The sequence below is a fragment of the Chelonus insularis genome, unplaced genomic scaffold (assembly GCF_013357705.1).
Source record: "Chelonus insularis isolate UGA/USDA-ARS -01 unplaced genomic scaffold, ASM1335770v1 contig_398_pilon, whole genome shotgun sequence".
Taxonomy (NCBI): Eukaryota; Metazoa; Arthropoda; class Insecta; order Hymenoptera; family Braconidae; genus Chelonus; species Chelonus insularis.
In genome coordinates, this window is record NW_023276553.1 from 774,543 (window position 1) to 787,904 (window position 13,362).

The following is a 13,362-nucleotide window of genomic DNA, read 5'->3' on the forward strand; positions in this document are numbered from 1 at the left end:
ATTACAACTGGAAAACTATTTATTTGGAAGAAATTTCTAATATTAGTGGACAAAGAAACTTCAGATGTGGCTTTGTGTACAGTGAATGAGAATTGTCACGGTAGTAGAAGCTGGAGTGGTGAAAGGAATAATTCAGCTAGTGTGAGACTATTTAAAGGTTCTCGCACGCTGTGCGTCTCAGGGCCAGTGGCGGGGCCGCGTGTGGTTCGTGAAAGTGGAAGCGGGGGTGGTGGTGGTGGTGGCGGTGGTAGCAGCAGTGGTAATACGGGTAGCCATGTGCATACTCACCAATATCATCGGCATCAACAAGATTACGTAGCAACATCAGTACATGGACAAGCCTTAGATGAAACAAGTAATGTTGATGAATCAATGGTGCATGCTGAGCGAAGTCAACCATCGGGGACATGGATATGCTGTGTACCTTGTTACTGGCTCAGACGTAGTGAAGCTGTACATAAAGCTTTACTAACTTTTGCCATGTTATTGGTTACTAGTTTGCTAGTTACTAGTCCTGTTCTTTTTCTCATTACCACTCTACCGGAAGGAGATCAACCACGAGATTGTGCTCCTTTGGTAAGATTAGTTGTCAATCAATATTTCATTTTTCTCTTTATAGAATAAAATATAATAGAGCAATAATGAAAGTTTTAATGACTTTAAATTAATATAATTTTCTTTTATCATCATCATCTCTTCTAGCTAGTGGTCTTGTAATGCTACATAAAATAAAACATTCACATTACTGTATTGATTGCTTCATATTTATATTTTCATGCTATTATACTCAAAGATATATTTACTGTACGTTAGGACCAGAAAAATAAGTATGAAACTTGCAGCCAAACGATATTTATATTTTCACCCTCTTTATGAGTTGAAAGGCTCTTATTTTCACGCAAGGCCGTGAGTATAAAACAAGTTTTGAAACCTTGTAATCTTGCCGAGAAATTTCTCGGTTTCTATAAAAACATTCTATTTTTTTTAATTTTCTCTACTCTTGAATATTACTGTTACAAAAAATTTAAATAATACATAAAGTTCTAGATGATCAAAAGTACGTTTCGAAGAAACATAAAACATTTACATATACATGACAATTATTGTAGCAAAAAAAGCTAACGCCATGTAAATTCGATATCTATTCTTTAAAAGAATGTCTTTATAAGTTAGCATCAAGCCGAATTGATCTTTAAAGCGCTCTTTACTTTAGTTATTCGCTATATTCTATTTAAAATAAAGTGTTACCAGTTGATGTTTGTAACAAAAATCCAATAATTCTATTTTTCACTGTTCATATCTATGAATAATTTTCGTAGGTCTTTTGAAGGTCTTATCTTTGAAATACACTCAGCAGATCATCTCCTAGTAGTGCCTATCAATAACTCTGGACCGTATGGTTCCGGAAGGTCATATCCTTTGAAAACCTCTGTTTAGTACATCCTGACCTCAATAAAGCCAGGCGATGCGTAACTTCCTGGACATAATCCAAACCTGTTTAAGTGGCAATTTGTTTATAACAATTATTATTTGTAAATAATTGAGTAATATTGATCTTTCTCAGGACGATGCATGCATTCGAGAACAAAACGGATTAGAAGACTTGTGTACCACCGAAGCGTGCCATGAAGCTTCTAGAAAAATGTTGGCATCAATGAATAGAAATGTGGACCCATGTACTGATTTTTATCGATTCGCTTGTGGTGGATATAGTGATCATGAATTTTTACTGTCAAGTTCCAGCTTTACGATACTCCAGAAACAAGTTGATCGTAAAATACAGAGTAAGTACTCTTTTTGAAACTAAATTAGATAATATTACGGTAAGTTGCATAACACGTGTAATCAATAAGATGTAGGAGGAAAGATAAATATCAAGAAAAAAAAATACGTCGTTACTAGCAGAAATTTTATAAATGTTTGCTATTTTACAGAGAATGGACACTCATTAATATAAAATCAATTGACTCATTTAATGGCTTCTGAAAATATACATCCAGAATGGATACATTCCAAGTAGAAAACATACTTTATTACCGTTGTGCCAAGTAGGATATTGGAGCTTTGGAATAGTTTTTTCGAAAAACAATATAAACTATAAATTTTTTTAACGATCACTGTTTTGTACTTGACATAGAGAATACTTGCATTCAATGCAATACTTGTCATACTTTGATTTATTTTCTTACACTTGGGTGATATTTCCTGAAAATTATATATCAACTTTTTTTATACATTAACAAAATTAATTCTTGCTAATACGAAGTAAGTAAATTAACGACATCTTTATTTTTTTGCTAATAAAATATTATTCTTGTATACACAAGAATAAATGGTGATTAAAAATTGATCGATTAATTTACTCTACTGGCCAAAAAATGATAAGATACAACTTAGTTCATTGTTAACACTACAGTTTTTAGTTTACCAAGAGCTTTTTCCTAATCCTCTATAATTAAAAAAAGTACATGCTGCTTTAATTAAATAACTTATAATTTTGACTTTATTATAATTTTAATTAAAATGTATTTACAAATTTTAAATATTATTTATCACTAAAGAATGTTTTCTATCATGAAAAAATGCTTTAACAATGTAAGGAATATGTAAACATGAGCTTTTTCAAGCTGTATCAAATGATATGACATGATGATCTGAGAAAGGGTTTGCCTTTGTACTTGGTACATAAAACTTTTTTAAGAAATAACGAATCATACATTTAATTTTAATATTATTTCTATTGTTACAGAATTATTAGGAAACGAGACAGGAAAAATGGTTGGAGTTTTCCATAAATTAGGACTATTTTATTCATCATGTATAGAACACAAAAACAAGGATGTTAATTTTACACAAAGTGAGTTTATATTATCATTTATGATTTTTCATTATTTGTATCGATAAATTTATTCATGCATGATAATATTCAATATACTATTGATAACGAATTAATTCACCCAATGAACTGGATCATTTTTTGATAGATATTACATGTCTTTTCCAGATTGCACATATGAAATGCATACTCACAGTTGCATTATTGTATTCTTCTTTAACTCAAAAATGATTACTCACTCTCTGTATCTTACTTCATACATTTTTCCTTCTGCTTTGCTCATAATGGCTCGATTCACTGTAAAGTTAACTTCCATTAACCCAGCGTCAGTGGAAAACCACAAATGAAAAATCGCTACTATTGCAAGTGTGGAATAGAGTGCAATAAGAAAGTGTACATGTGATAACAAAAGCTTCTTTAACCTTGACCAACTTCTTCTAGCATAAAAATATTGGATTTATTGACTTTCATATATATATATATATATATATATATATATATATATATATGTATAAATAAAGATAGATTTTACAAAGATCCCATTCATCAAAAAGTTGTCATTTTTATGTATTTATTTCGATGCTACTAATTTATTTGAAAATAGAAGTGTGTTTATAATTCACTAATTTCATGAAAATAGCTCTGCATAATCTCGTTGTTCAAGTGATACTGGTTGGCTATTATAGTCGTATTGTTGGTGCAGTTATACTTGATGGCAACACTTGGGTAGTCAATATTCCTAAATTGCGAAGCTCAATAGCGTTGAGTTAAAACGATTAGCAGAGAGAACTTTGCATAGAACTATTGTGAGAAATTTTTTTCGCCTTTCACGAGGAACTAATCTATATATCGAACCTCATGAAATAGTGTAAATATTTTATAATACGAAAAAAATGTAAGGTTTATTGTTTTCACAGTTTTCAGTTTTTTAGACATCTCCATGTATGTAAAACTTGGAATGTGTGTTTATACTATTATATGATATATTTGACCTAAAATATTTTCAGTATAACAGAAAATATGGCTTCCCCGAAGTACTTTTATATTAGTATAAAATATCTCTACTTTCAACCATTTTTATTATTTTATAGACATAAATATCAATGTGTAGGAAAGCAGCATGTGTGGTGTATACTATATGCATATATCATATTATTCGATAAAATATCACATTTAAATTATTCGCGAAATTATAACAATGCTAACATATTAATTGAACATAATAAATATTTTTAAATAATGCTATATAAACTCTATTTTGGTGTCATTAAATTATTATTTCTCATTAATTTAATTAAATTTTGCATTTTACCGTAACTAGAAGATTTTTATCACAAAATAATTTTTTCTATAAAAACATAGAAATTTAATTATAAAAAAAAATTGTTTTATTTCTGAAGAAAAATTAATTAAAACTATTTTAACGTTATATTAACAGTGTATGCAATCCTAGAAGAATTTGGTGGATACATACCTCCAAGAAATTCAGCTCCATCTGATATAACACCTTTAGTGGCGAATCTTCTAAAAATTAATGGTGCCCCTCTATTTGACTTCTATCTTGATGTTGACCTTTACAATCATTCAAGAATGTCTATTTTTCTTGATTTACCTTCGAAGCATTTGGCAAATACTTTTCCTTCGCAGAAACAAGTAAGTTTTTTTCTTTTTTTTCTATAATCAACTTTTCACTTTCAAGCTTCCCTTACAGACACTTTCATTTTTAAACCATGAACCTGACTTGTGTACTTGTTGGACCACTTATCTAAAAAAAATAAATACATCTTTTATTTCAGAAGTACATTATTGTGAGTTTGGTTCTTGAAAATTCTAAGTTAGGTACTTTACGTTATGTGTCTTCCTCTACAGAGACGTAGCATTATCAATGTAAAAGACATCTTTATGTGGAAACATGTTAATTTTAATTCACACTTGCTTGGAGTATAGGTAATAATTGTTTTAGGGAAAATACTTTCCTTGATAAAATGATGATTTTTAAGCTCATAGTTGGCTTTGGAGTAGGCTTTAATCATGTAAATATCAGCTGATGACTACTTAGAGGTCATTGAATACAAACATGCTGATAGTTTTGATCAATCATTTTAAGCTTATTTATCACCTATTTTCATAAATCAATATTGTAATTAGCAAAGCCATAAGTTGTAATATTTTTTCATCAGTGTATTTAAGAGTTGACAAACATGTAAACAAAAAAACTCATATATTTTTTAAAGAGAAAATTCACTTCTTAAAACGATGATATATTTGCATAAATTCATGGTGATCTTATGTTTATGTTAAAAAATTTTAAATATATTTTATCATGAATTTTTCATCGAAAATTTATTTTTAAAAAACTGAAAGGATCTTTCAAATGAATATTTAAAATACTCTATAATAAATTTATGATGTCAACATTGATTATGAAATGTTTATAAATAATTATTAGCTTATTAAAAATAGAAAAACAATACTTACAAATGTTGAACAACCTACTAAATTTTTATTCTATACCTTCAACGTTAAAGTAAGTTTTAAATACTTCAAACAATAAGCTTTCTAAAGGTAACTACAATGTTGAAGATAAAGAATAAAAAAACTCTAGCATCGTAAGTTTAGAATGTTATTTGGCCTTTGAGAGTATTCTTATCGAAAACTTTGAAAATGTGTTATCTCTATTCTGTTTTATACTATGTATACCCACTGTGAAATTCATTATAGATAGTAGCTTTTTGTCATAAACATTTAATCTGTGAAAAACAAAATAGTCCGTTATAAATGATCATTATGGTAGAGGAACAATGTACAGAAAAATCGATTTGACTTCTTTTTAATTCCACACACTGGTGGATCTCTTAAAAAGAGTGATACTTTAGTAATAAGCATTATCGAAATATTCAATATTTGCATGTTTATTTGTAGTCATTCAAGGAATATCAGTGTTTACTAGGGTAGAATCGATGAGAACAAGGATATTGCTGTGTTATTTCGAGGTTTAGGTCAATGCTTATTTTATCAGGTCTTAAAACAAGAAATTATATACAAAAATGTTGTGACACTAATCATTAAATAATGCAAATAATTTTAATGAATTTTTTTTTTCATCAATTTTTAATTTGCCATTAGGAAGTTATTTTCATTATTAACAGGATAATTTTCATTAATAATTTACACTTACGTTCTATTTGTTTTTCATTATAATTCACAGGATACAAATGGAGAAATTAGATGTCAAATGATTGAACAGATCCTTCAAAATTTTTTACCACAAAACATGGGAAAGCGTGAACGGTCATACGAAACCTACCTTCTTATGCAATTTTGCTTAGCTTTAAGTAAGGTATGGAAAAGCTTGATTAATATGTATAAATAGTGTGATTATCAGCAACATCAACATCATGTGAATGAATTGAAATGGCATTTACAAACATTTCAGATTTACCCTCGTCAAAAAGATTTGTATGATTGGGTTGATGTGGATCAAAGAGTATACGTGCCTTACAACCTTACGTACTTGCAAGATAGTTTCAGTTATGTAAGTGAATGAAAAATTTAAATAAAATTGGGTCACAGTGATTCAACTCTTTTCTAGTGAATAAAAATCGGATCAACAGTTTTTATATTTACTTTTTGATATACTAAATTTCTAAAATATTTACTGCATACCTTTGAAAGTATTTTTAAAGAACATTTATATTTTCACAATTGGCATAGTTCCAACAATATAATCGAGTCAACACGCGATAATTGAATAATAACAATTATTGATATTACTTTTTCTATTTTTGATATTTCATTATTGCATCAAAATCAAATTAGCGTGACTTAATTATATAATTAATATTGATGAATTGACACTTATCATTAAAAACTACATTGTCTGGTCAGATAAGGTGGAAGACGCTGTTAAATTTCACGTTGACTGAAACTGATATAAATAATAAATACAATCATGGGACCATGACTGATGACCAACTTATTTATGTATATATTACTGCACCACGGTACTTCAGAAGTTTAGGAAAATTGCTCAACCAGTTCTCTAAAAGGTATATTTTTAATTCCCTAGAAATATTTCTAATTTTAAATTAAATGATTTATAGGATCACTTTATTATAAATAAAATTCATTCATTTTATAATTTTTTTTTTTTATAGAATTATTTATAACAGCTTATTATTTCTGTACGCGGTGGATACTCTGTATGATATTGTCAATGTTACTGCCAACGATAATTGGAATAATTCTTGTAATAAATTAACAAAAGTCCTTTTCCCTGAAATGGTTGGTGCAGTTTATGTACAGCAATACAAACCTGAATATTTGGAAATATTGGCTGGTCAAGTAAGTCTATTATGCAATTAATTTCTATACATAGATAGAATATCAGATCAGTATATTGAGGTAATTCATCAATGACTCCATTTGATAAAATTATTATTAAGGTTAATCATCTTTTCGAACGTATAAAAGAGACACTAGCAGAGAGAATATTAATTAAATCATGGCTTGACGATCATACCAGAGCACAAGTTCTTCTAAAACTTGCTCATCTACGTGGAAAGTTCACCGTCTGGTCGGGTTTTTTTAACAAAACATTGCTGCAGAAGGAAGCTGCTGAGGTAATTTAATGTATTATAGAATAATAAAATAGGGAAAACCTTTTTTGTTTAATTTGTATCTGTCTTCAGATTATTGTTGAGACGGATAATTTCATAAAAAACGTCATGAGAAGATTTCGACAAATTCGCAGGCCAATGGATCAAGTCCTTCGAAGTAATTTCAAAGAGAGGTGGCGAAGTCCATATGCCGTGAATGCATACTATGAATCTTCAACGAATTCTATAGGTAATTAATTAATGCCTTTATTATGTATTTACATAAATATTTGAATTGATGTTTGACAGTGATACCACTTGCTATGATGACTGCGGTATCTTGGTCTTGGGAAGGGGGGCCAGCTTATTCAGCTCATGCAACATTGGGCTCAGTTATTGCTCATGAAATCCTCCATGCCTTTGATCTGCATCGCCGACGCTACAACTCAGATCCAATTTTAAATGTCAATAACTGGCTTCGGATAACTCCTAAGTCTTGGAATCAACTTGAAGCGAGGATTGAGTGTATAGCTAAGTTGTATGCAAGAAGATTTTGGAGAAAAATACAGTATTATGGTGATGAAGTTGATGTACAAGTACTTATCAATTACATTACATCATTTTTAATTAATCCTTCTCGTTTTTTTACAAAAAATATTTTTTTTAGTTTGATTGGAATGTCACTAAAAACGAAAATGTTGCTGACATTGGAGCAATACAAATTTCCTATCAAACTTGGCACACTTTAACAAATGGCAGAGATCGAACTCTACCCTTATTAGAAGCTTTGCGTCCAAGTCAAATGTTTTTTATAAGCGCTGCCCAGGTAATAATTTTGTTTAATATAACTTCAACATTTAACACTGAAGTAAAGCATCAAATATTCCAACTGTTTTCAATGAATTTTGTAATCATAAAAAAATGTAGCTACTACTGAAACAAAAAAATCTATTTTAGTTATAAATAATAAACTTGTTATTAAACTAAAGTTTATTTGATTTTTTTTTTGTTAGAATTACGAATTGATTTGCAGTGCTTTAGGCAGGATAGTCATAAATGCAGAAATTTCAATAATAGTTTTATTTTCAGACTTACTGCACTAATACAAGTGCAGATAGCAATCTGATTTCCAGCGAGCATAACTATCATATTCCATCCCCAGAGAGGTATGAATATATTATGTACTTATGCATACATTGTGTCATTATAGAATTTTTTTTTGTAATTTTAAAATCGTCGATTTTTCTAGAGTAAATGTTGTCATGATGAATTCGTTATCATTCGCTGAAGCTTTTCGTTGTTCTACCAGTACACGTATGAATCCGCCCAATAAATGCAGTACATGGTGATAGATGAATCATTGATAAATTACACAATGCGATTAAATGAAGTAGTAATAAGTTATTATGTTATAGACGATAGAATTGGCTTAATGTGTGATATTTTTAGAAACTTTTTATTTATTCTGTTTACGGTTATTAATGACATTGTTAAGTCAATAGTTATAAGAAAAAAGATGATGAAATTACATTATCTCGAGTGACTTTAATATTGACGGTTGTTAAGTTAAGTGGAAGATACATTTATATATAGCAAATGTGATAAGTATTTTGTGACATAAAAAATTTCAAATACAATATAATTATTGGCTACAAACTCATTGAAATTTTTATTGCATTTACTAAAGTCAATTCGAAAAAAAAAAGTAAATTATTATTGTGCTAAAATAATTCACTATATTTTCACGCCAATCACAGTCAATATTATTAGTGGAATAACTTTGTAATTAAATTAAATTTAAAAAAAAAAACAAATGAAACTGATGGTATTTTTTAAGAAAATATCAATAAGAATTACCATAAAATATTGTAAAATTTTTATAGATATAAATTATATTTATTTAAAGATGAAACTTTTTGTTGCAAAATAAATAATTTATTGATGTTGAAAAGAAATTTTGTAGGCAAAGCTTATGCTATTACCATTATTAAAATAAAATCAATTCATTAATTCTTAAAATATTATTAATGGGAATAAAAGAAATTTTTAATGACTATATTTGAATAATAAAAATAAAATTATTTTTCAATTAACTTTCTCTATATATTTGAAAGTAAGCGACAGTTTCGGGAGAAAATAAGATAAGGTTTTTAACAATTGTACAAAAAATTGTAAATTGATCTCAAAATTTATTAACTAATGTTAATTATTAATATTACAAAAAATTAGAATTTTGCTTGTTATGCATAAATTTGGCTTTCAACATCTTGATTATTGTTGAAATTTATCTAGCTCTGTATGTATAAAAAAATCTAATTTATATGATATTGTTAGAAAAATAGAATACTGTTAAATAAGAATGATCAAATAAATAGTATAAAATAAAAACAATAGATTTTGAATAAATTCCTCAGTATTATTAATTAAGGTGAATCTAAAACAACAATCTGTTATTTTTATTTTACTCTATTCTTTATTTATTATAAAACACTGTGTCATTTAGGATTAGTTTTTTGAATTATACATGTTTCAGTTTATACTAAAATATAACTTAATTACTTCATAACCATTCTTATTTTGTTGCACCCTTCTAGATGTTATGATAAGATAAATGATAGATGATATGGATAGGACGTGACATGATATTCACTTGAAATTTTCAAAGAGTTTTCGTCGATTACACGATAGGGAATCTACTGAAATTTGATTGATCATAGCTTGAGAGGTTTTGCACAAGTTTCAGCAAACTTGACAGTGACAGGAAGTAAATATGTGATACCTAATAACTAAATGTGGAATTTTAATCATATCAATCGATAAAGCTCTTTAGAAGTACAAAAAGTCAAAGTATGGTCTAAATTTAAATAATATTCACAGCTCTTATTAAAGATAGACATTAAATATTTAAGAGGTAAATCTATTGATAATAATTAAATGATTCTTCGGGGATAAAAATATTGATCCTTTTAGTTCAAGTTCTTTTGTCTGAATAAAAGACTGGTAACAGTCGAAGAAAGACGAGGAAACTTTAGGTGAAAGTTTTTATCATAAAAATTCTTCCGCTATCTAGATGGAGACAATAGTTTGATTTAAGAGATTCTATTATAGAGAAGAATTCATTCATAAGAAATTTTGTGTCAGAAAATCACAGTTATGAGAAACACATCTAAGGGAAAGTGAATAAAAGCTGCTGTTAATGACAGAAAAGGAAAATACAAAAAAAAGGATAAATAAAGATGGTGAAAAGTATTAAAAGCTGTGTTAAACCGCTTATTAACTACATCATTTTAGAGTGACTTATTAAATGGTTTTTATCAAGATAGCAAATGTTTAAAAACTTTTAATACTTGCAGATTAAGTTCTTTAATGTATCAACATGCTTATTAATATAAGCTAGATGTCTTTAGATATTTCTATTCAATCAGGAATATCATTTTCTCTCTTTCAGAAACACTTTCTAATTCTTCATTTGCACTGATGTCTTTGCAATCTTAGCTTATACTGACAGAATCTATAATATCCAGTTATTTTCTATTCTTACAAAGGAAATCAAGTTGAAAAGTTCCACAAAATGACATCGGTTATATAAGGGGGGGGGAGGTCCCTTTTTTCCAATCAGAATTTTTAACAGATGTACTTGAGGGTAATCACACAGTAGAATAGAATAAAGAATGAAAGAAAGATCGATATAACTTAGCAGCGGTCACTAACTGATAACTTTTAGTTCTTACCCTGTAATTGAAATTTTTTATAAAAGACATTATTGCATGAACTCTCTAGGATACCTTTCAAAGAGACTATTGAGGTTTAACTTCCGCATGAAGTTGAAATAAAATTTTCTTTCTCTTTGAATAAAAAATGTCCACCCTAAGTGAATATCAGCAATTGATTTTGCCAACTATGATGATGAATAAAGTACTATCTATATGGCCGTTAGATCAAAACAACAGTAGCATGGTGGAAAACCGATTAAGAATTGTTCATAGAACATTAGTATTTTTAATCTTAACATCATACTCTATCGCAGTAACTGCAGATTTTATTCACCACAGAAAAGACATTGCTGATGCAACAGAATGTGCTTTAATTGGAATTGCTTTCTATCTTTCTGTTGTAAGGATTGTTATTTACACAGTACATCAAGATAAGTTGACATATATCGTTAAAACTATGAAAACTGATTGGGAAAAATCAAATTTAAAAGATCGAGAAATTTTAAAAGACAAATGTATCTTTGTTTTTAAATTATCTAAATATTTTATCTTCACTGTGATATCAACCATTCTTGCATTCATGTTCATACCGCTTCTAGAGGTAAGTGTCCATGATGAAATTCATGATAAATGTTTGGATTGATAGATCAAATAATTATTTTGTAATATACAGTCAGTTCTGCTTGGTACCAATGAACGAAAGTTACCATTTCGTGGCTACTTTTATGATAATCAAACTAATTATCCAGCATATGGATATCTATACATATATTCTATCACTTCTGGAGGATTAGGAGGCTGTACAATCGCTGGTGCAACTAGTCTGAATCTCATTATGGTGATGCATGGAGCTGCGAAGTTCAAAGTTGTACGTAAGAGATTGGAAGCCTTGAAGAGTGAGGCTGATAATAAAGAAGAGTTTAAAGAATGTGTGATCCAACATCAGAGTGCAATACTGTATGTAAATCGTTCATCTGCAATACAAAAAAAATCTCAGATTAGTTGAAAAGAAAAAGAAAAATAAAAATAAATAGAAATATTCAAGTTTAAATGAATCCTTGTTATTAGATTTGCTGAGCGCGTTGAAGGTACAATAAATATATTAGCGTTGGGTCAATTTCTCATTAGCAGTGGGCTTTTGTGCTTTGCAGGAGTTCAAATTACTATGGTAAGAAACTTATAATAAGGAAATAAAGGGTAATAAAAGCAAAAGGTTGAAGACATTAAAATGTATGTGTTCATTACGCAGATGAGATTTTTATTAAAAAAAAGTATTTTCCTGTATAACAGGTTGAACAAGCGAAAGGTGATTTAATGAAATATTCATCATTTCTTAATTCAGCAATTTTTGAACTTTTTCTGTTCAGTTATAGTGGAAATGAACTAATGAGTGAAGTAAGTTATCCTAGCCAAGTATGACTCTAAAAGAAAAAAACTTATCCAAATAATTATAATATATATCTATATAGCATTATTAAATTTAGAGTGAAGCAATTGGTATGTCAATATATAAGTCTGATTGGATAGGTGCAGATTTCATGAAAAGCTTACGGATTATCATTATGAGATCTTTTATTCCAAGCACAATTACTGCTGGTAAATTTTATAACATGTCTCTAATGAGTTTCACTTCAGTAAGTTCCTGTCATAAATACTCAATAAAGCTATTATTATAACAATTATAACAATAATTGCTTTCAATATTTAGGTCTTAAGTACAGCGTTTTCTTACTTTACGGTGCTACAAACTATGCATTCTGAGTAAAGTATCTCATAGTACATCATTTATTGTATCAAATAAATACATTGAACAATAAATAATCCTAGACCTATGTTATTATTGTCAATATTTTTTTAATTACCTGAATTTAAATAATTTGAGCCCATAAAATTCATTACAATACAATTGAATGTGTTCAGGTCAAAAATGGATGTTGAAATTTAATCATAATACAATACATGCATAATAAAACATATCATAGCACAACTACAAGCCTTCAACATGTGGCAATTTATAGCTCCATAATAGCACATCTATTGCACCTGTAACTACCAAAAACTGCAATCTAAATAATGTTAATTGAATTAATTTATTCAATTGATCTTTCATTTAGTAATGATATAGATTTACATGCTTTTAGTAGAATTTCTTTATTGGCAAATATAGTTAGATATACTCTCGTGCAAAATGTTCTTTAAATGTACACGCATTCGT

At 28.6% G+C, this 13,362-nt stretch overlaps 2 protein-coding genes across 2 annotated transcripts; both read left to right on the top strand.

Annotated features, from left to right (window-relative positions):
• Positions 1-4: 4 nt before the first annotated feature.
• Positions 5-9,220, top strand: Nepl16 (Neprilysin-like 16). The gene is made up of 14 exons (XM_035084994.1): positions 5-576; positions 1,565-1,784; positions 2,750-2,857; positions 4,275-4,489; positions 6,045-6,176; positions 6,273-6,371; positions 6,725-6,885; positions 6,994-7,180; positions 7,282-7,458; positions 7,528-7,684; positions 7,744-8,030; positions 8,102-8,260; positions 8,524-8,600; positions 8,684-9,220. The coding sequence occupies exons 1-14, from the start codon at positions 373-375 to the stop codon at positions 8,781-8,783; spliced, it is 2,283 nt and encodes a 760-aa protein (XP_034940885.1). The 5' UTR covers positions 5-372; the 3' UTR covers positions 8,784-9,220.
• Positions 9,221-11,158: 1,938 nt separating this feature from the next.
• LOC118067934 (odorant receptor 13a-like) lies at positions 11,159-12,922 on the top strand. Its single transcript, XM_035084961.1, has 6 exons — positions 11,159-11,748; positions 11,821-12,104; positions 12,216-12,315; positions 12,438-12,542; positions 12,632-12,781; positions 12,856-12,922. The coding sequence occupies exons 1-6, from the start codon at positions 11,293-11,295 to the stop codon at positions 12,910-12,912; spliced, it is 1,152 nt and encodes a 383-aa protein (XP_034940852.1). The 5' UTR covers positions 11,159-11,292; the 3' UTR covers positions 12,913-12,922.
• The last annotated feature ends 440 nt before the right edge of the window (positions 12,923-13,362 follow it).